Source organism: Crinia signifera, chromosome 4, assembly GCF_055691185.1.
Source record: "Crinia signifera chromosome 4, ASM5569118v1, whole genome shotgun sequence".
Lineage (NCBI taxonomy): Eukaryota > Metazoa > Chordata > Amphibia > Anura > Myobatrachidae > Crinia > Crinia signifera.
In genome coordinates, this window is record NC_139220.1 from 20,517,801 (window position 1) to 20,540,038 (window position 22,238).

General features: G+C 36.2%; 1 protein-coding gene across 4 annotated transcripts in view; it reads right to left on the minus strand.

Annotated features, from left to right (window-relative positions):
• LOC146073840 (protocadherin gamma-B2-like) overlaps window positions 1–22,238 on the minus strand; it is a 414,290-nt gene that overhangs the window by 340,971 nt on the left and 51,081 nt on the right. Inside the window, exon 1 of one of the 4 annotated variants that reach the window (XM_083181373.1) lies at window positions 2,724–5,036. The exons of the other annotated variants lie outside the window; for them this stretch is intronic. Within the exon in view, the coding sequence (XP_083037499.1) occupies window positions 2,724–5,021 (2,298 nt within the window). The 5' untranslated portion in view covers window positions 5,022–5,036. Of the gene's footprint in view, window positions 1–2,723; window positions 5,037–22,238 lie in introns of those variants that run through there. 4 annotated transcript variants of the gene reach the window in all.

Genomic DNA, 22,238 nt, shown 5'->3' on the forward strand with positions numbered 1-22,238 from the left:
TTGTGATATTGCTCACAGCCCCATCAGTTGCAGCATGATTAATATGCTGCAGGGTTTGGGGCATGGCACCCCTGTTCTTAAAAATGGGAGTGTGTTGGACCTATTTTATAGGCATGATGGGTCAAGGGTCTGTGTCTTATGATGAAAACTTACTGGATTCTGGTATCTGGATCTGACAGCCAGTCTGAGTGAGCTTCAGGTTACGTAGATGGACCGGTGCCTAAACCGGTGCGTGGGGGACGCACGCGCATCTCAGTCAGATGGAGCGCTGTGCTGCTGGCGGATCGCCAGCAGCATGCTGCTGGCGGTTCGCCAGCAAAGATAAAACCGGCCCCATCTGTAGTCTCATGTAACCCCAGAAGAGTAGGCTCCTACATCCCACTCGCTTCTAAGGGAAGCGGGCAGCAACCACAGATAAATCTTGAAATCACAGGTCATGGGAGGCCAAAATGATGCAAATTTACATCATTTTAGCCCCACCAAATCCTTATGTGCCCATGATTGGCAGTGTCCACCATCATGGGGTGAGGGCCTAATGACATGTCCACTCTGCTCTACCCCTGAAGACCCCTCCTGCTTCACCTCTTTTTCTTTTCCTGGGGAGGTATATGAAAAGGTGGGCAAGCACTGGGATCTTACAAATACATGCAGGAGTACTCTATGTCCTACAGATGCCTCCGGTTGCCTTTGCAATTGAATTACTTTGATTGCACAGCCACTTTCTTGAGGCTGTGTAATTGTATACAAACATGCATTAGGACCTTTGTTGCTAATGCTACATAGTGAAACAATATTTCAGTGTATATTTTTTTTAAATGTTTTAAACATTTGCGCTTCTCTAGTGTCTGTTCAAGGATTATTTCAATATAATTCCCGAATTAACTAAATATAAAAAAACAGATTGTCAACCAACAAAAACTAAAGTCATCCTGCTACCAGTTACCATATAGGTTTATTATACTGCTTTTGTGGCTTTTGCACTTTGATAACTTGTCGGCCTATATTCCTAAGTATTTGCCCTAATATAATGGTTTATCTCTGTGCTAAGGTCTCTTCTAAGCTTACTTATGCCATGTGACACAGTTGAAGGACTACGATGTGTTGGATTTTGGTACAGTACAGGACACAGACTAAAAGAACTAGTGATTGATGTTCTTCAAATGTTCTTGAACTATGCTGCTAATATTTCGTTTTTGGACTTTTGAAACTACAGTACCTATTGTTTGTTTAAAGGGGGAAGAGATTGCAATGGCTATTTACAGTGATAATAATCATGTGGCTACTAGCTGTGCCATCAAGCCATTGCAAATGTTTGGTATTATTTTTACGGTGAGCTTTGTAAATGTGCAGTAAGGTCTGCACGGCATTGGGAGACCTCCTGGAGATGAGCTACTTTCAATGCACTGTAGCCCCGAAACAAACAGACAACAGTCAATAAAGGAAATCTTTTTTTCATTACTATTCCACTTATAATTAAAGTTAATTTCATTAAATACATTTATATAAATGTGGACATCTATTTTACCCTTAAAATGTGAAATTTTCATTGCCAACAGCCATTATTTGCCTTCAGCAGCATTATTGCACTTTTGCCAGACCCATTCTACGGCGAGAATATGAGATCTCAGAGCTGAATGTACAGTAGTTACTCTAGAGACAACTTCAAGGGGACTCTCTCTGTTTCACAGAACCAGATCACACAATATAGGGGGTGGTAGTTTAAAAATACAACAGATCTGTATCACAATTACAGAAACAATCAAAAGTAAATCAAATAAATTACATTGAAATAGATTATATTATGATACTCTGCGACTTTTTAAAAAATGTTTGAAATTCAGCAAAGTAAAAGTATATCTTGTTTTACTCTCAAGTTACAAATATAAACAATGCGCTTTACTAGAGGAAAAGTAACTTTTTAGAATTAAGTTTTTGTGAAAATCAGCACAGCTATCAGAATCAGCCGCATTAATATAATAGATAAACAATATTAAAAAGGTTTCAACATTAATGTAAAAGTTTGTTAGTAATGACAAAAATCAATTTACCTAGATTTAGATTTTGCAAGTTTAACTAAATAAACTGCAATCAAATGTATTGCAACTTAATGCAGAGGTCAGATTTCATGGGAGATATGCTATGATATGGAGTATTTTACAGTCCACAAAGGTGTGCAGTTTGTAAACTGGATATTCAGGTGGCCAAACCAAGTAACATTGTGCAGAGTCTGACAAATTATCGAATCAAGGGTATCATGAGGCTAATCCATTTCCCAATGCAGACAATGTTTCACAAAGTCCTCCAGCACCTAAGAACTCCTCTTAATACCAGTGTCACCATTGTCCCCTCTTTTGGGTTTTCTATCATTAGTTTAAAAATGACAACACAGATACCCTGAAATCAGGCTATATAATATTAAAAGCTAAGAGAATATAGAGAATATAATAATAGTGACTACTAAAACAGAATATGTAATAAACATCCATAATTGTCAGATATTTATGTAACTAAATTTCTAGAGTTGAACAGTAATATCCATGAAAAAAACTGCTAAATTAACTAACAAATTGCAGTAGGTAACTTGTCATTTAAGAACATGCTCAAAATTTTTTACAAATAGAGATCTCAATCTTCTGACCTAAAATACTGATGCCAACAATTTAATTTCACATAGTACTGTATATAAACCTCACGTGAAATTTTGTATGTTATTAAAAACTCACCTGGTCACTGATTGGAAATTTTTCTTTTAAAGTTGCTTTCCCAAATCCAGAATCATCAGCATCAATGAGATTCTCTACTGGGACATTTTCATTTGGTTTCCTATAAGTAAAGTCACTTTCACTGGGATCCAAAGCCACACACACATTGTACGAGTAGGGAAATGGTAAAGATCCATCGCTATACATGGAGAGCATCCTGGGATCAACTGGAGGATACAGATTTGTACTCAGAGAAGTAAAGGTTGGGGAAGGTTTTGAGTCTTTGCATTTTGATATAATGACCAACAAAACAGTTATGATAAATAACAAGGTAATCAGAGCAAGTGCGATTACTAAGTACAGCTGTAGATTGGATTGGGGATCTTCATCTTTCAGTTGATTATTGAGTTTAGGAACCACCTGTTGGAAATTATCTGCAACAATAAGACTAATGGTGACTGTAGCTGAGAGACAGGGGTCTCCATTGTCCTTCACCATCACCACAACCTTATGATTCAGTACATCCTTCTCATGAAAAACACGTGATGTCCTGATCTCACCTGTGTGATGACTGATGGTAAAGTGAGATGGTTCTGACACTTGTGTGAAGTGATACGAGAGCCAAGCATTATGTCCAGAGTCTGCATCTACTGCAATTACTTTAGTTACTAAAGAACCTTGTTCAGCAGCAAAAGGGACCATCTCAAACACAGCTGGGCCACCACTGTCTGCTGATGGGTACAAGATCTTTGGTGCATTATCATTCTGATCCACTATTCGGATAATTAGTGTTGCATTGCTGCTCAGAGATGGGGATCCATTGTCTCTAGCAGTTACCTGTATTAGAAACTCCTTGTGCTGTTCATAATCAAATGATCTCTGAGCATAGAGAACCCCAGTCTCTATATTCATGGACAGATAGGAGGACACAGGGAGATCTTCTGTATTAGTGCTGGATAGTGAATAAATCATTTTAGCATTGTCCCCAGTATCAGGATCTGATGCCTGTACACTGTATATTGAGGCTCCGGGTAAGTTGTTCTCTGGCACATAAGCAACATAAGTAGATTTCATAAATATTGGGGGATTGTCATTAACATCTGATATCTCCAATCTGATGGTTCTTCTGCTGGAGAGTGGGGGAGATCCTCTGTCAGTAGCTACAATTGTGATGTTATAAGAAGATACTTTCTCTCTGTCCAGAACAGTTCTTGTAACTATCCTGTAGTAACTTTCAGATGAAAGTAAATCAAAAGGGACATCTTCTATAATGTTACAGTCAACATCTCCATTGTCTCCTGAATCAAGATCATGAACCTTGATAAGAGCTATCATTGTACCTGGTGCACAATTCTCAGGGATAGGAGTAGAGAACGAGGTGATAGATATCGCCGGAACATTGTCATTCTCATCTGTTATTTCTATCAAGACCTTGGAATGGGCAACAAGACCACCTCCATCCTTTGCTTGTACATTGAGCTCATAGTTCTTTATTATTTCAAAGTCCAAATGCTTAATTATTTTAATTTCCCCATTTGTAGGGTGAATAGAAAAAAATCCTGTATGATGGAGATCTCCGGAGGTTTTGCTAAAAGAATATGTGATTTCTGCATTTATCCCTTCATCTCTGTCAGTTGCATTTAGCACAATAATTGTGGAGTTAATTGGAATATTTTCTTTTAAAGTGACTTTATACATGTCCTGAGTAAATGTAGGAGCATTATCATTAGCATCAGTAACAATGACCTTTACCAAGGCAGTCCCTGACTTCACTGGGTTTCCTCCATCCAAGGCTGTTAAAATCAGTTCATGAAAATGTTGTGTTTCCCTATCTAAAGATTTCTCTAACACAAGCTCTGGAGATTTACTCCCATCACTGCTGATTTTTTCACTCAGTGTAAAATACTGATTATCACTGAGCCTGTATGTCTGTACTGAATTCATACCAATATCAGGATCTTCTGCATTTTGTAATACGAATCTGGCTCCTGGTGATGTAAATTCAATAACTTCCAATATAATTTTGCTATGAAAAAAATGTGGATAATTATCATTTACATCCTGAATTTCTACTCTAACTTTAAAAATGTTAAAGGGATTTTCAACCACAGCATCAAAGGTTAGGAAGCAGGTAGCTGCTGCCCCACACAGTGTCTCTCTGTCTATCCTTTCCTTAATGTACAGATTCCCAGTATCTGCATTTACATAAAAATACTTCTCTGACACATGTGAATCAATTCTCAGTTTCCTAGATGAGAGCTGTTTAATATCTAATCCAAGGTCTTCTGCAATATTTGCTATAACAGAGTCTTTTCTCATCTCTTCTACAATAGAATAATGAGTCTGAGCAGAGACTGAATGACACAGACATGATAATAAGAAGGAGAATGTTACTTGCCATCTGATTCCATTGTATGTCTGTGTATGAGCTTCCATCTTTTGCATCTGAAATCATTCATAAAATATCCTTTACTAAAGCCAGTATTTGTAATCCAGTGATTAAGAAATATCCAAAGCTTTCTCTTGTGTTTCTTGATCAATTGTTGAGAAAAATATGTTAAATATCCTGTATTCTGTGTAGAGAGAACCCAGAAAATGGCTGTGTGCCTTCCTGCAGATATTCAGTGTGTGTGAGTGATGAAAATACCAGTGGATCTCCAGCTCTGTATTCTTCTGCTTATTGGTCAAACAGCGGCGCTCTGTGGTGAAAATGTGGAACTGCAGTTCTATGAAACTACAGTATTTGTTAAAAGTACTTTTTTTTCAAATAGTTATTGAATATATTCATACAATTTAATGCATAGTAGTCTAATATTTTATATATTGAGTCTTATTTAGTTAAATTATATAGAAATAGAATATAATTCAACTTTAGAATTCACAGAATATCTATTTTCCATGCTTACATACTACTGTATTTGTAAGAATAAACAAAATAAAATAATTTCAATTATTTGTCAAAGATACATAAACATTGGATAATATGCTTAGCAATAGTCAAATTGCAGCAATAGTATTCACTTAAATAATTCTCGAAATATTTTGGTTATTTGTTCGTATTTTGTCAACATAAGCACAATTCCTTCAATTCTAAAATATAATTAATTCAGCATTATAGATACCAGCATTTCTAATAATGGTTTTATTGTAGATAACATTTATCACAAAACAAAACTATTAAGAATTTCTTTTGTATAATGTACATAACAACCACATTACAGGTACAGGATTTTGATTGCAGCCACTATAATATAGTCCAGAAGCAGCAGTATGACCTACAGCACCAGAGCTGATCTATAAAACCTTATTAGACAAGTATTAGTACAGTGCGTTTCTCAAGTGGCGTATGGTATTCAGTAAATTATTTTTCCTTAGACAGTACTGTATATCCAGAAATTAAGTAAATATGATTAAGTAAAATGATTGTAAATCTAAACAAAGTAAAAACTGCATGCCAGTGGGTATTACATATCTTTTTATTACTTTATTACTTAGTTGCTTTTGTAATTTGTACATAATAACTTTTCTGAGCAATAACATATAATATAATGTGCACTCAATGATTGACAGGTACAGGTACAACACGACGACATGAAAATGGTTGACAAAAATGATCAACCCAAGTTTTTTGTATCATTGTGTAGGTTACGATGTTTCTGAGACAAATTAGTAAAAAATATGTACAACCACGGGCTAGGCAAGGTGCCTCATCCCAATAACACCATGCTTGGTACAGGTTACAAATTCCCAAAAATTTGACCCTAATGACCTTTTGGCACTGTAAACTTTTTGCAGGTCGATCATTTGATATGAATGTGGCTGCCTATTATTCAGCAAACTCCATAAACTGAATGTTTTTAAAGATTGCTTGCAGTGACCAATGTCATCTACAGATGACCTTCATTCCCAGAGCCATGAAACTTCATGGGAGGGCTGGGTTGTTAGGAGGTATCCAAGTGGAACCCTCTACGCACTGTGAGACCTGCAGCCATATACATGTTCTAAGGATTTAAGGGACAGCTGCCTTTCGAGGGAGCTGACTCTGTATTGGAGCAATATTGAATTGCTCTGGTAATTATGTTTCCACCTCCAAAGCTTGCAATGAGTTGGATACTTGATTATTGGGGGGGGGGAGGGGGAGCAACTGGTCCCTCATGATGAACAGATATCTATTTACTTAGCTCTCTCCCAAGCTTGCATACTCCATATGACTCTGGTGGTGGAGCATAATTTGTGATGTAATCCAGCCCAGTAGAGGGCATAGATTTAAGGTGCTTTCACATGATGTGATTTGAGTTTCTGATTTTTACTATATAGTCAAAATCGGAAGAAAAGATAGCACAAACCAACCAGTGCATATACAGCTTGCGATGCCAATGCACACCCCCATGGGATCAGCACGCCAACAAAATTAGACCTTGCAGGCAAGCCAGTTTTAAATATTGTTTACAGTCTAGTGTTGTAGTATAGTCAAAATCTCACGTAAATGTAGTCAAAATTAAATATAGTCAATAATGTATGGTCGCATCCTCTGGGGAGTTCACGGAAATTTGCATAGTCAAAATCATACTTAGACAAAAACTCACAGTGTGTATGCACCTTAAGCAAACCTGATTTTTGGGAAATGCAGTACTTTGTTTAGTACTAATTAAACTATATTTGTAATGTCTACAGTGGAAGGGTGCATTGCAAGTGGGTGTTTGCAGTGATAATATGCATGTGGTGGCATCACAGTATCACAAATGATCACTTATTTTTAGTAAGTTTTGTGAATGTCTAGAAATGTCTTATTTGTAGACACTCTGAAGGGCATTTACAATGCAAGGTGCATTATAGTTTCTCTGCTCTAGAGCCCCAACACAAAACTACAGAAAATAAATAAAAATACACAAAAAATATATAATAAATACTTTTTAAATTGCAGGTTTTTTTATTGTGATTCAAATAATAATGAAATTATACGGTTCCTTTGATTAGATACACTTGCATAAGAGTGGACATCAAGTTTAACATTAAAACATGCAATATCCCTTGTCAACTTTGTGACATTGATTACTTAGCTGGCAGCTGTGTCATTTCACATTTACCAGAACCATTCTCCTTTAGGAATAAAAGAACTCAGAGCTGAATATAGTTTGAAGACCACCAGAAGATGAGTCTTCCACTCTGAGCAGGAGAACCAGATTACACAGTACAGTGCGGTTACAAATACTGCAGAACCTCATCTCAATTACATAAAACAATAGACCAGCGGTTCCCAAACTGTGTGCCTAGACACCCTGGGGTGCTCTGATAGACTTCCATGGGTGCCCCGAATTATTTATGGTCAAAGGGATAGGTAAAACCAGTGCTAATGGTTACCAATTATAAAACATATGTACTTTACAATTATAACCACAACTACTCTATATCCACCAATGCATAACTGACCCCAAGGGTGAAGGGAAAGCACTATTCATTTTTTTCTTTTTCAATAAGAAACAGTTGACATAGTGGGCCTTGAAAAAATGCGGATACTCTAGGGCACCGTGATTCAAGAATGTTTGGGAACCAATAGACATTGAAAAGAGTAAAAAAAAACCATTACGATGTTCTTAGTGAATGTTGCAAATTTTTTAAAATTCAGTTAAGTTATATTTTGATTTACTCTCCACTTATAATATAATAAATGCACTTTATTGGAAGGAAAGTCACTCTGCAGTAACTCCTATATTTACAATATTACTCAGCAATTAGAAGCAACTTTGGAAATTGTAAAACAAGCCATATTGAACTAACACTGTACATTAAGTTTCTTTAAAAATAAATATTCTACAGCAAAAACAAAGTGCTACATAAAGCATAGTTGGAGATGATAGATGTTAATCATTAATTCTTAAATGATTTATTTTGGGAGGAAATCAGAGCACAGCCTCTATAAATCAGCATTGTTATGGTAACATACCTCCCAACTGTCCCAATTACTGCAGGACAGTTCCACTATTTGGAGACTGTCCAACTGCCCCCCTGCTAAGGGTGTGGGGGGGCAGTTGGGGTTGCTGGATATCACCGCTGCTCTGCAGAGAAGCCAGTGATCATTGAAGAGATGCCATGCATAAGTGAATGGGATCTCTTCAGTGCATGGAGGAGGGAGGCAGTGCACAGAGGGATCCAGGGGCTGCTCAGTCACTAAGGGAGTACTGAGCATGCTCCCAAAAATGATGAAAACAGGGGTCGTGGTGCCAGACCCTGCCCCCTCCACATGTCGCCACACCCATCCGCCCACTTTTCAGGATGGCCATGACTTAGGTGTGGCAGGTCCCGATTTTAGAATCAAGAAAGTTGGGAGGTATGTGCTAATGGAAACAATAATATTGACAATAGTTGTAGTAATTAGAAATAACCATTTGTCCGGGTTTAGGTTTTGCATGTTTCAATAAATAAGGCACCATCAAACTTATTGTGACTTAATCTGGCTGACAAATCAGGTGTAAGTTAAAATTATATAGGAACAATTCATTACTTAAAGATGTGCAATTCGGTTGGCGATCCAATTAACACCATGCAGAAACTGACAGTCACATGTTGTTCATGACGATAAACCAATTACTAATGTAGCCATGTTTTACAAGAGTCCTCCAGGACCTAAAACATCCTTGCATTAAACTGTGTATCTCTATACAATACTACACCATAATGGGAAGTTTCCTTCACTGGGGCCTGAAAATTCAATTTAGTGTGACTTTCATTTACTGTTAGACTACAAACATAGAAACATAGAATTTGACGGCAGATAAGAAGAGCCACTTGTCCCAACTACTCTGCTCCTTTTTAAAAAACTAGACGCTTATGCAATCTAAGAAGCAATAATAATAGCGATTACTGCAACAGCATATATAATAAACATCAAGAACATTGTTGAATATTAATTTAATTCTGAAGGCTTGTTTAGAACTATAAACTTTAACCACAGCAGAAATGGACATATCTGTAACTTAAACCAAAAACACTAAAGCCAACAGTTACATGTTATATGTTATATGAAATCTCAATTAACATTCTTTATGTTATAGCAACTCACCTGATCAGTGACTGGAAAGATTTCTTTAGAAGTTTCCTTCCCAAGTCCTGAATCATCGGCATCAATGAGATTCTCTACAGGGACATTTTGACTTGGTTTCCTATAAGTAAAGTCACTTTCACTGGGATCCAAAGCCACACACACATTGTACGAGTAGGGGAATGGTAAAGATCCATCACTATACAAGGAGAGCATCCTGGGATCAACTGGAGGATACAGATTTGTACTTAGAGAAGTAAAGGTTGGGGAAGGTTTTAATTGTTTGCATTTTGATATAATGACCAGCAAAACAGTTACAATAAATAACATACAAATGAGAGCAAGTGCGATCACTAAGTACAGCTGTAGATTGGATTGGGGGTCTTCAACTTTAGGATTATTATTGAGTTTAGGAACCACTTGTTGGAAATTATCTGCAACAATGAGGCTTAGTGTGACTGTAGCTGAGAGAGAGGGATCTCCATTGTCCTTCACCATCACCACAACCTTGTGATTCAGTATATCCTTCTCATGAAAGACACGTGATGTCCTGATCTCACCCGTGTGATGGCTGATGGTAAAGTGAGATGGTTCTGACACTTGTATGAAGTGATATGAGAGCCAAGCATTATGTCCAGAGTCTGCATCCACTGCAACCACCTTAGTTATTAATGATCCTTGTTCAGAGGCAAAAGGGACCATCTCAAACATAGCTGGGCCACCACTGTCTGCTGATGGGTACAATATCTTTGGTGCATTATCATTCTGATCCACTATGCGGATAATTAGTGTTGCATTGCTGCTCAGAGATGGGGATCCATTGTCTCTAGCAGTTACCTGTATTAGAAACTCCTTGTGCTGCTCATAATCAAATGATCTCTGAGCATAGAGAACCCCAGTCTCTATATTCATGGACAGATAAGAGGACACTGGGAGATCTTCTGTATTAGTGCTGGATAGTGAATATATAACTTTAGCATTGTCCCCAGTATCAGGGTCTGATGCCTGTACACTGTATATTGAGGCTCCAGGTAAGTTGTTCTCTGGCACATAAGCAACATAAGTAGATTTCATAAATATTGGTGGATTGTCATTAACATCTGATATCTCCAATCTAATGGTTCTTCTGCTGGAAAGTGGGGGAGATCCTCTGTCAGTAGCTACAATGGTGATGTTATAACCTGATACTTTTTCTCTGTCGACAATAGATTTTGAAATTATACTATAATACCCTTCAGATGACAATAAAATAAAAGGGATATCTTCCATAATGATACAGTCAACTTCCCCATTTTCTCCTGAATCTAGATCATGAACTTCAATCAGAGCTATCATTGTACCTGGCTCACAGTCCTCAGGGATAGGAGAAGAGAATGAGGTGATAGATATCTCTGGAACATTGTCATTCTCATCTCTTACTTCTATTAATACATTGCAATGGGCAACAAGACCACCTCCATCCTTTGCTTGTACAGAGAGTTCATAGTTATTAGTTATTTCAAAATCTAAATATTTAATTGTTTTAATTTCCCCATTTGTAGGGTGAATAGTAAAAATCCCTGTATGATGGAGATCTCCTGAGGTTTTGCTGAAAGAATATGTGATCTCTGCATTTATCCCTTCATCTCTGTCAGTTGCATTTAGTACAATAACTGTGGAGTTAATTGGAATATTTTCTTTTAGGGTGACTTTATACATGTCCTGAGTAAATGTAGGAGCATTATCATTACCATCAGTAACAATGACCTTTACCAAAGCAGTCCCAGACCTGACTGGGTTTCCTCCATCCAAGGCTGTTATTATCAATTCATGAACATTTTGTGTCTCTCGATCTAAAGGTTTCTCTAACACAAGCTCTGGAAATTTTCTCCCATCTGCTCTGCTGTTGGTATTAAGTGTAAAATACTGATTATCACTGAGCCTGTATGTCTGCACTGAATTCATCCCAATATCAGGATCTTCTGCATTTTGTAATACAAATCTGGCTCCTGGTGATGTAAATTCAATCACTTCCAAAATAATTTTGTCATGAAAAAAATGTGGATAATTATCATTTATATCCCGAATTTCTACTCTGATCTTAAATATTTTAAAGGGATTTTCAACCACAGCATCAAAGGTTAGGAAGCAGGTAGCTGCTGCCCCACACAGTGTCTCTCTATCTATCCTGTCCTTAATATACAGATTCCCAGTATCTGCATTTACATAGAAATTTTTCTCTGACACACGTGATACAATTCTCAGTTTCCTAGATGAGAGCTGTTTAATATCTAATCCAAGGTCTTCTGCAATATTTGCTATGACAGAGTCTTTTCTCATCTCTTCTACAATAGAATAATGAGTCTGAGCAGAGATTGAATGACACAGCCATGATAATAAGAAGGAAAATGTTACTTGCCATCTGATTCCTTTGTATGTCTCTGTGTGAGCTTCCATCTCTGCCATTCCCAGTATTTTCAAAGCAGAAATCCAGAAAAACAATCTTTTGTATGATTAGTATTTGTAATCCAGTGATACAGATGTATCATATAGTTCTGAAACCATACAATAACAGCAAATATCCTATATTTGTATTGTAAGAGAACCCAGAAAATGGATGTGTGTCTTCCTGCAGATCTGCAGTGTGTGTGAGTGATGAAAATACCAGTGGATTTCCAGCTCTGTATTCTTCTGCTTATTGGTCAAACAGCGGCGCTCTGAGGTGAAAATGTGGAACTGCAGTTCTATGAAATTATTTTTCCAAATACTCACTTAAAGAATTATACACGTATTAGTGATTTGTTTTACCATTTTCATCAACATAATTCAGTTTATTTAATTTCTAAAATATATTTAACTTCAGCACTATAGGCCACATACTGTATATACTCAAGTATAAGTCGACCCAAATATGAGCCGAGGCACCTAATTTTAAAACAAAAAAACTGGGAAAACGTATTGACTCAAGTGGGACCCTCACTCGAGTATAAGCCGAGGGGGGCTTTTTCAGCATAAAAAATGTTCTGAAAAAGTAGGCTTATACTCGAGTATATATGGTAATTTCTAATAAGTGTATTTAATATGCAAAATATTCTAAACAAAACAAATGAATAAGAACTGGTCTTTATATAAAGTACATAAGAAATTGCGTATCAGGCACAGAATGATATTGTTTGCAGCAGAATGAGCTACAGTACAGTAAAGTATTTAAGCTGTAATGTGTATTGATCTGTGGCGCTATTTATTTGTACTGTATTTTTGTTATTTATTCAATGTTATGCCAAGTTTTGTCTCCCTGTATTGTTCCTTTGTACGGCGCTGCGAAACACTTGTGGCGCCTTATAAATAAAATTATAATAATAATAATAAAGTACAGTACAGTAGAAGTGTTATAACTTTTCTAAAAACCTATTATTCAAAAATGAAGCACTTTTCCCTAAATGTTATTGGGTGTGGTTCTTCCTTTTAGTCTGGTCATTCTTTGTGGATATAAAAATGTTTTTTTTTTCCAGGTAATAGCTAAGATGATGCCTAATTATGAGGTAGTATAGGGAAATAACATATTTAAGCATAAACAAAAAGTTATGAGTTGCAAGACATCTGCTCTTCGCTAGTGGCATACAGTATGGTATCTGGTTAAATCTTATTACAATATACACCCAGAATGAAGAAAATATCCAATAACAGATTGTAAACCCGCAAAACATAAAGACATCATGTGACCAAATATTACATAGCTTTTTAATATAGTGTTAAATAGTGGCGTTTGCATTTTGTACATGATTACTTTAGCACCATGTATTGAGAAGGTATGGCCTCAAATAGAAGCTTTCATCCTCCACGTGACACAGGTGGAGAACCATGATATGGACTTAATATGTCAACGGATATGATGTAGACTATGATAGCTTGTGATAGATATTTTGAAATGTTGTACTTACAGAACTACATTGTTTCTGTCATTTTGAAACTACGGGCCAAATGTACAGTAATAGGGTGAGAGTTTCAGAAAGTGAGAGATTTTGGGAGAGTTTTCCCATGTTTTTTAAAGCAGCAATCAATTACATGGCAGAATCAACCTGGTTTTGCAGTGTAATTGATTGCTGCTTTAAAAAAAGGGGAAAACTCTCCCAAAATCTCTCACTTTCTGAAACTCTCACCCTATTACATTTGGCCCGTCGTGTTGTTTGTTTGAAAGTAGGAGTAGCCAGTGACTATTAACAGTGACAGTTATAATGTAGTTATAATGTAGCCAGCTGCTGTGTCATCATTAAAAATGTGTATTTTCATTTTTACAGTGAGCTTTGTGAATTTCAAGTAAGGACTCAGGTCTAAATGATTTTTGGAGATACCTGGTGGGGACTTTTGGAGGTTGATAAGTGCCCAGGGAAACCAAATAAAGAGGCTCACACCTTTTAAAAAAATTAATAAACATCGCAATTAAAATGTATGTTAAATTTATATTAAGTTTTACTTAAAACCGATTTATTGGATTATTGGAGATTTCAAATTATAAGTATTTTCTATTTTAGGCAATAGGTTTAAGCTTTTATAACTTGGAAATTGCCAATTTAGCAAATTGCCCCTTCTGTTAGGGCCTACTTTTATAATGAAAAGGTGATCTAGATTCATTGCTCTGTAGCTGCAACACAAAGTTAATATATATATATATATATATATATATATACACACACTGTATACACACATAGTATCTCTATACAGTATCTATTTATCTATCTATCTATCTATCTATCTATATATATATATATATATATATATATATATATAAATGTAATTAAGAGACAATTGTAAGGCGAGTCTCCATCTCTGACCAGCAGAACCATATAACACAATACACGTGCAGCTAGTTTCAAAACACTGCAGCTCGTCATCGTAGTTACAGAAAACTTAGTTAATAAAAAAAGTAGACTCACTGAAATATTTATATGATGCTTTTTCTTCAAAATGCTTAAAATAAAAATAATATTTTGTTTTACTCTTTGCTTACAAATAGAATCAGTGCATTTTATCGGCAGAAAAGTCACATTGTAGAAATTCCTATATTTGCAATACTAGTCAGAAGTTAGAACAGGAGTGGGAAATAAGCGGCCCTCCAGCTGTTGATGAACTACACATCCTAGAATGCCTTGCCTTAGTTTTGCTATTTGGCCATGCTGAAACTGATGCAAGGCATGTTGGGATGTGTATTTCACCAACAGCTGGAGGGTCCCATATTGCCCACCCATGAATTAGAAGCAACTATGGAAATTGTACAAGTTATATTAAGCTAACAAAATACATTAAGTTTCTTACAAAGTTTCTTACAAAGTGATTCTGTATACTACAGCAAAGCACAAGCTTCTACATAAATATGTAAGAAGATCAGAGGTTAATCTTTTATTATTTAATCAATTTTTTAAATCAAAAGCAGAGCACAACTATCCGGAACCAGCAGTGATATTTAATGGAAAGAACACAATTAAAAAGAGGTTTACACCTTAATTTAAATTCCTTTTTGTAATTAAAAAGGCTTAGATTTTGCAAATAAAATATAAATAAAACATCAACAAATTTATTGGATCTTAATATAATGATCAGATCAGATGTGAGTTATATTACTATACTACAGTCCAGCAAGATATGCAATTTATAAGCTGCTTCATCAGTTGGGCAAACCAAGTAACACTTTGCAGAGCCTGGCCAATTCAAATGCTGTGTACACACGGGGGAGATATATTGCTCAGCCATATATTGCTGAGCAATATATGGCTGAGCAATATATTGCTCAGTTTCTCCTGTTCATCAGCGACCAGAGATGGTCGCTGATGAAAAAGAAACTGCCGGGGGGAGCCCGGCAGTGGTAATCAGCTGGTCGCAGGAGCATGTTCCTGCGACCAGCGATCACCACAGGGGCAAAAACGGGAGCGCGCACCCGGCGATATATCGCCGGTGCACACTCCCATTGCAGGCAATATGGTCGCTCAGCGACCATATTTCCCGCGATTTTGGACAAAATCGCCCCCGTGTGTACGCACCTTTACATGTTGTTCATGAAGAAACTGTAAACCAACTTCCAATGCAATCAATGTTTGACAAAGGTCCTCCAACTCCTGAAACCTCCTCTCAATAATCAGTGCATCTCTATGCATACCACTTTGTTCCCCTCAATTGGGAATCATTATATCTCCTGATGTCAGTGTTGCTGTCAATTTTAAGTCTAAAAAAAGACATGTGGTTCTGAAGAATCTCTTTTACTGTGATTCTCATTTTTAGTCCATACAGTATACTAATAAAAACCGAGAGACAATAATAATAGTGACTACTACAAAAAGAATGTGTAATAATCATCAAGATATTTGCTTAACTAAATTTATACATTTATTTTGAAATATAAATATAAACAATAATAGCCATGATATCAAATATATCAAATGTATCAATTAACTAAAAAGTTATGCAATTTGAAATTTAATAAAACAAAAATAAACACATTCATTCTACTTTTAAACTACTGACCTAAAACAATGATGCCAACAGTTCAATTTTTATCATAATTGAAACATCGTATGACATTTTATAATTTACAAAAACTCACCTGATCACTGACTGGAAATGTTGCTTTTAAACTTTCATTTACAAGTCCAGAATCATCAGCATCAATGAGATTCTCTACTGGGACATTTTCATTTGGTTTCCTATAAGTAAAGTCACTTTCACTGGGATCCAAAGCCACGCAAACATTGTATGAGTAGGGAAATGGTAAAGATCCATCGCTATACAAGGAGAGCATCCTGGGATCAACCGGAGGATACAGATTTGTACTTAGAGAAGTAAAGGTTGGGGAAGGTTTTGATTCTTTGCATTTTGATATAATGACCAACAAAACAGTTATAATAAATAGCAAGGAAATGAGACCAAGTGCGATCACTAAGTACAACTGTAGATTGGATTGGGGATCTTCATTTTTGAGCTGATTACTTAGTTTAGGAACCACTTGTTGGAAACTATCTGCAACAATGAGACTTATGGTGACTGTAGCTGAGAGAGAGGGGTCTCCATTGTCCTTCACCATCACCACAACCTTATGATTCAGTATATCCTTATCTTGAAAGACATGTGATGTCCTGATCTCACCTGTGTGCTGACTGATGGTAAAGTGAGATGGTTCTGACACTTTTATGAAGTGATACGAGAGCCAAGCATTATGTCCAGAGTCTGCATCCACTGCAACCACCTTGGTTATTAATGATCCTTGTTCAGAGGCAAAAGGGACCATCTCAAACACAGCTGGGCCACCACTGTCAGTTGATGGATATAAGATCTTTGGTGCATTATCATTCTGGTCCACTATGCGGATAATTAGTGTTGTATTACTGCTCAGAGATGGGGATCCATTGTCTCTGGCAGTAACCTGTATTAGAAACTCCTTGTGCTGCTCATAATCAAATGATCTCTGAGCATAGAGAACCCCAGTCTCTATATTCATGGACAGATAAGAGGACACTGGGAGATCTTCTGTATTAGTGCTGGATAGTGAATAAATAACTTTAGCATTGTCCCCAGTATCATGATCTGATGCTTGTACACTGTATATTGAGGCTCCGGGTAAGTTGTTCTCTGGCACATAAGCAACATAAGTAGATTTCATAAATATTGGGGGATTGTCATTAACATCTGATATCTCCAATCTGATGGTTCTTCTGCTGGAAAGTGGGGGAGATCCTCTGTCAGTAGCTACAATGGTGATGTTATAACTAGATACTTTCTCTCTGTTAAGAGCATCCATTGTAACTAGTCTGTAGTAACTGTTAGATGATAATAAATTAAATGGTATTTCTTCTATAATGTTACAGTCAACTTCCCCATTTTCTCCGGAATCTAGATCACGAAGTTTGATCAGAGCTATCATTGTACCTGGCTCACAGTCCTCAGGGATAGGAGTAGAGAATGAAGTGATAGATATCTCTGGAACATTGTCATTCTCATCTGAAACTTCAATCAATATCTTACAATGGGCAACAAGACCACCTCCATCCTTTGCTTGTACAGAGACTTCATATTTTTTTGTCATTTCAAAATCCACATTTTTATTTGTTTTAATTTCCCCATTTGTAGGGTGAATAGTAAAAATCCCTGTATGATGGAGATCTCCGGAGGTTTTGCTGAAAGAATATGTGATCTCTGCATTTATCCCTTCATCTCTGTCAGTTGCATTTAGTACAATAACTGTGGAGTTAATTGGAATATTTTCTTTTAGGGTGACTTTATACATGTCCTGAGTAAATGTAGGAGCATTATCATTACCATCAGTAACAATGACCTTTACCAAAGCAGTCCCAGACTTCACTGGGTTTCCTCCATCTAAGGCTGTTATTATCAATTCATGAACATTTTGTGTCTCTCGATCTAAAGGATTCTCTAACACAAGCTCTGGAAATTTACTCCCATCTGCTCTGCTCTTTGTATTAAGTGTAAAATACTGATTGTCACTGAGCCTGTATGTCTGCACTGAATTCATACCAATATCAGGATCTTCTGCATTTTGTAATACAAATCTGGCTCCTGGTGATGTAAATTCAATAACTTCCAAAACAAATTTGTCATGAAAAAAATGTGGATAATTATCATTTACATCCTGAATTTCTACTTTAACAATGAAAATAGTAAAGGGATTTTCAACCACAGCATCAAATGTTAGGAAGCAGGTAGCTTCTGTCTCACACAGTGTCTCTCTGTCTATCCTGTCCTTAATGTACAGATTCCCAGTATCTGCATTTACATAAAAATATTTCTCTGATTCATGTGAATCAATTCTCAGTTTCCTAGATGAGAGCTGTTTAATATCTAATCCAAGGTCTTCTGCAATATTTGCTATAACAGAGTCTTTTCTCATCTCTTCTACAATAGAATAATGAGTCTGAGCAGAGACTGAATGACACAGCCATGATAATAAGAAGGAAAATGTTACTTGCCATCTGATTCCTTTGTATGTCTGTGTATGATCTTCCATCTGAATTCTTTCGCAAAATATCCTTTAAAAAGGTTTGTATCTGTAATCCAGTAATGAGATAATATCCAAAGGTTTATATATTTCTGTCTGCTCCACCATATGTTAAAATATCCTGTATTCTGTGTAGAAAGAACCCAGAAAATGGCTGTGTGTCTTCCTGCAGATCTGCAGTGTGTGTAAGTGATGAAAATACCAGTGGATCTCCAGCTCTGTAATATTCTCCTTATTGGTCAAACAGCGGCGCTCTGAGGTGTAAATGTGGAATTGCAGTTCTGTTAAATTATTTTTTTCATGAGCATTTTCTATTTCCTTTTAATCAGTAGAAGAATCTATTTAAATATATGTCATATTTTGTCTAAAATTTATGTTTTAAACACAAACCATTCTAAACAAAAACATTAATACCAACTGAACTTTAAATAAAGTACAAATCAAGCTGCATATCAAGCATGGAAAGATTATGATTGCAGCAACTGTAACTGAGTCTAGAAGCAGCAGGGCAAATTACAAGAGCTGCTTTATATATTTTCTAAAACTCTATTATTCGATAAGCACAGTGCTTCTCCCCAATTGTTCTTTTCTTGTATGAGCCCATTGCTTATAATACTATGGGTAGATTTATTAAGCTCGGTGAAGTGATAAAGTGTCTGTTTTTTAATCACCGGCCAATCAGCTCCTAACTGTGAAGTTACAGGCTTGGTTTGAAAAATGACAGGTAGGAGCTGATTGGCCGGTGATAAAAAAAGACACTTTATCACTTCTCCGAGCTTAATAAATCTACCCCTGAAAAACAAAATAAAATACAGCAGTTCAATTATTGCAAGACACTAGGTGCCACACACACACATTTCCCTAGTGGAATATGCCATCTGGTTAGTAATTATTTCAAAACTGTATCTATCTAGAATAACTAAAATACCAAATATAAATGATAAGACTAGAAAATGCAGACATTATGGGGGAAATTTACTAAAGGAAATTTGTAAACAAATAGGTGTATTTGTATCCAGAAATACACTTATTTTTTACATTTACTATCCCGAAAATACGGCAATTCGTATTCATATTGATGTGCTATCAATACAACTATGAATTGCCGTATTTTCGGGATAGTAAATGTCAAAAATAAGTGTATTTCTGGATACAAATACACCTATTTTTTTACAAAATTACTCAATAGCTTTTGCACTTGGCTTCTGTATAATTACTCGGTCATATTAAAGATCCACAAGATATGGCATAAGAATGGCATATCTGGTCTATGGGGCTGATTCAGCAGGGCGGCTGGTGACGCTGACCCGTTCTCTAGGCTGCAAGAATATGCATGCCTAGCAAACAAGGTCTGAATCAGGCTCTTCGTACTTATCTCTCTGCCAAGGTTCCCTCCTCCATGTGACACAGGTGGAAGAACGTCATGTGTGATACTGGGACTGATGAACTAAGCTTCAAAAATGTATAAAGTGTGGAGTGATGAACAACCAGCCAATCAATTGTCAGGAGCTGGTGGGCTGGTAGTTTATCACTGTCTACTTTATCACTTTTTTAAGATTAGTACATCTGGACCATAATCTGGCCCAGGAGAGGACATATGCTAAGAACACCTGCTGATATTGTTTCTCGGATTTTATACTTTATAGAACTACAGTGTGCTGTCAATACATTGTATTTGTAATAATTAAACTACTGTACCTACTGATTGTCTGAAATGTGGGTGTGGTTGGAAGTAGCTTATTACAGTGGTAATATTCATGTGGCCATTAATTGTGTCATCAAAGTAATGCCAATGTTTAGTATTATTTCTACAGTGAGCTTTGTGAAGTCTCAGATCTGACCATTTTCAGGAGACCTTCTGGATGGAATTTACAATACAAGGTGCAATTGTTTCACTGCCCTTTAGCGTCGAACCAAAGATTTTCCTGGAAGTACTGCAGGTCATTAATGTCTAGATCAACACTGAATAGATTGACACCATATGATCCACAGGCACAAGGTCAACATAGACAAAAGGTTGACACAAGTATATGGTTGACATGGCAACACATGAAAAGGCTGACTTGAGTTTTTGAATTTTTTTATTATTTTGGGGAAATTTACCATACTTTATCATCTCCATAGACACTGAATTGGAATAGTAAAGTCTTCCAAGAAAAAACGAATATATTGAGTCACTTGTGACTTTTTCATAATAACAAGTAATAAAATTGACATACTGTACTGTATTCTGGGGCAGATGCACTAAGCTTCAAAAAGTGATAAAATTGAGAGTGATAAACAACCAGCCAATCAGCTCCTGTCTAACATTTTTGAAACAAAGCCTGTAACATGGCAGGTAGGAGCTGATTTCCATTTTATCACTCTTTAAGCTTGGTGCATCTGGACCACTGTCTTTGAAAAGAAAAACTCACAGTATATAACAGTAGGCATCATATATAAAATTGATATGTTTAGTAATTGCCCCAATCTTGTTTATTGATTATTTACCTGATAGTTGTGTAACTGCATGTTTGCTAGAACCCAGATAAATCCTGCTTATAAGTAATAAATTTAACGTGGAGGCCACCGGAAGGTGGTTTTCCATCGCTGACTAGGAAAACCCCATCATCCCAATTCAGAGGACACTAAATTCCAAACACCACATCTCTTACACACAGCTACAAAAAGCAATACAATTAAAACATTTAATATTTATGCTTTTTTTGTGAATTTTACAAAAAGTGTTTCAAGTTCAGTCAACTTACTTTTTGGTTTACTCTCTGACTCCAAATATAATCAGCATATGTTAATGGATGAAAATTCACTTTGTAGATATGAAAACAACTATGGACATAGTAAATAAGTCATATTGAGTGAATTCTATTTTATGAAATTTCACAAAAATGATACAATACAACATAAGACATGTTCAGACGTTAATTATAAATTGTTACATTTATTTTTAACAATGATTAATCACCAATATTTAAAAAAAAATATTACAACTGTAATATGAAAGAGTTTTAGTTATGACACAAAACCACTTTTATAGGTTTAGGCTTTGCACCCTAAATGTATAAAACACCATTAAATCTTCATTTGATAGTCACATCAGACGTAAGATGCAGGTTAAAAAAATTGGGGAGCATGCTGCTAACCAAATAACATTACACAGAGTCTGACAAACTCTATAATATTGTATATAAAGACCAAAATACTTCTACCACAGAACCCCTGAAACCACTGTTGCTGACAGTAATGTAGCAAATTTCTCAGATTCACAAGATGTTCCACATCTGGAAATCATTGGGGTTAGGGGAGGGCCGCTTTTATGTAATTTCAATTTTTTGTATGCTATATAATTCAGTGGTCCAAGAAACAACAATAACAATGACTACTTACAATATTACACACTGTAAACTGTGAGAAAACTGTTGGATATTTGTTTATCTATACCTGCAGGTAATTTTTGAACTATAACCTTCAAATCTAATATTGCTGACTTAAAATATTATACTCATAAACTATAAAGTGA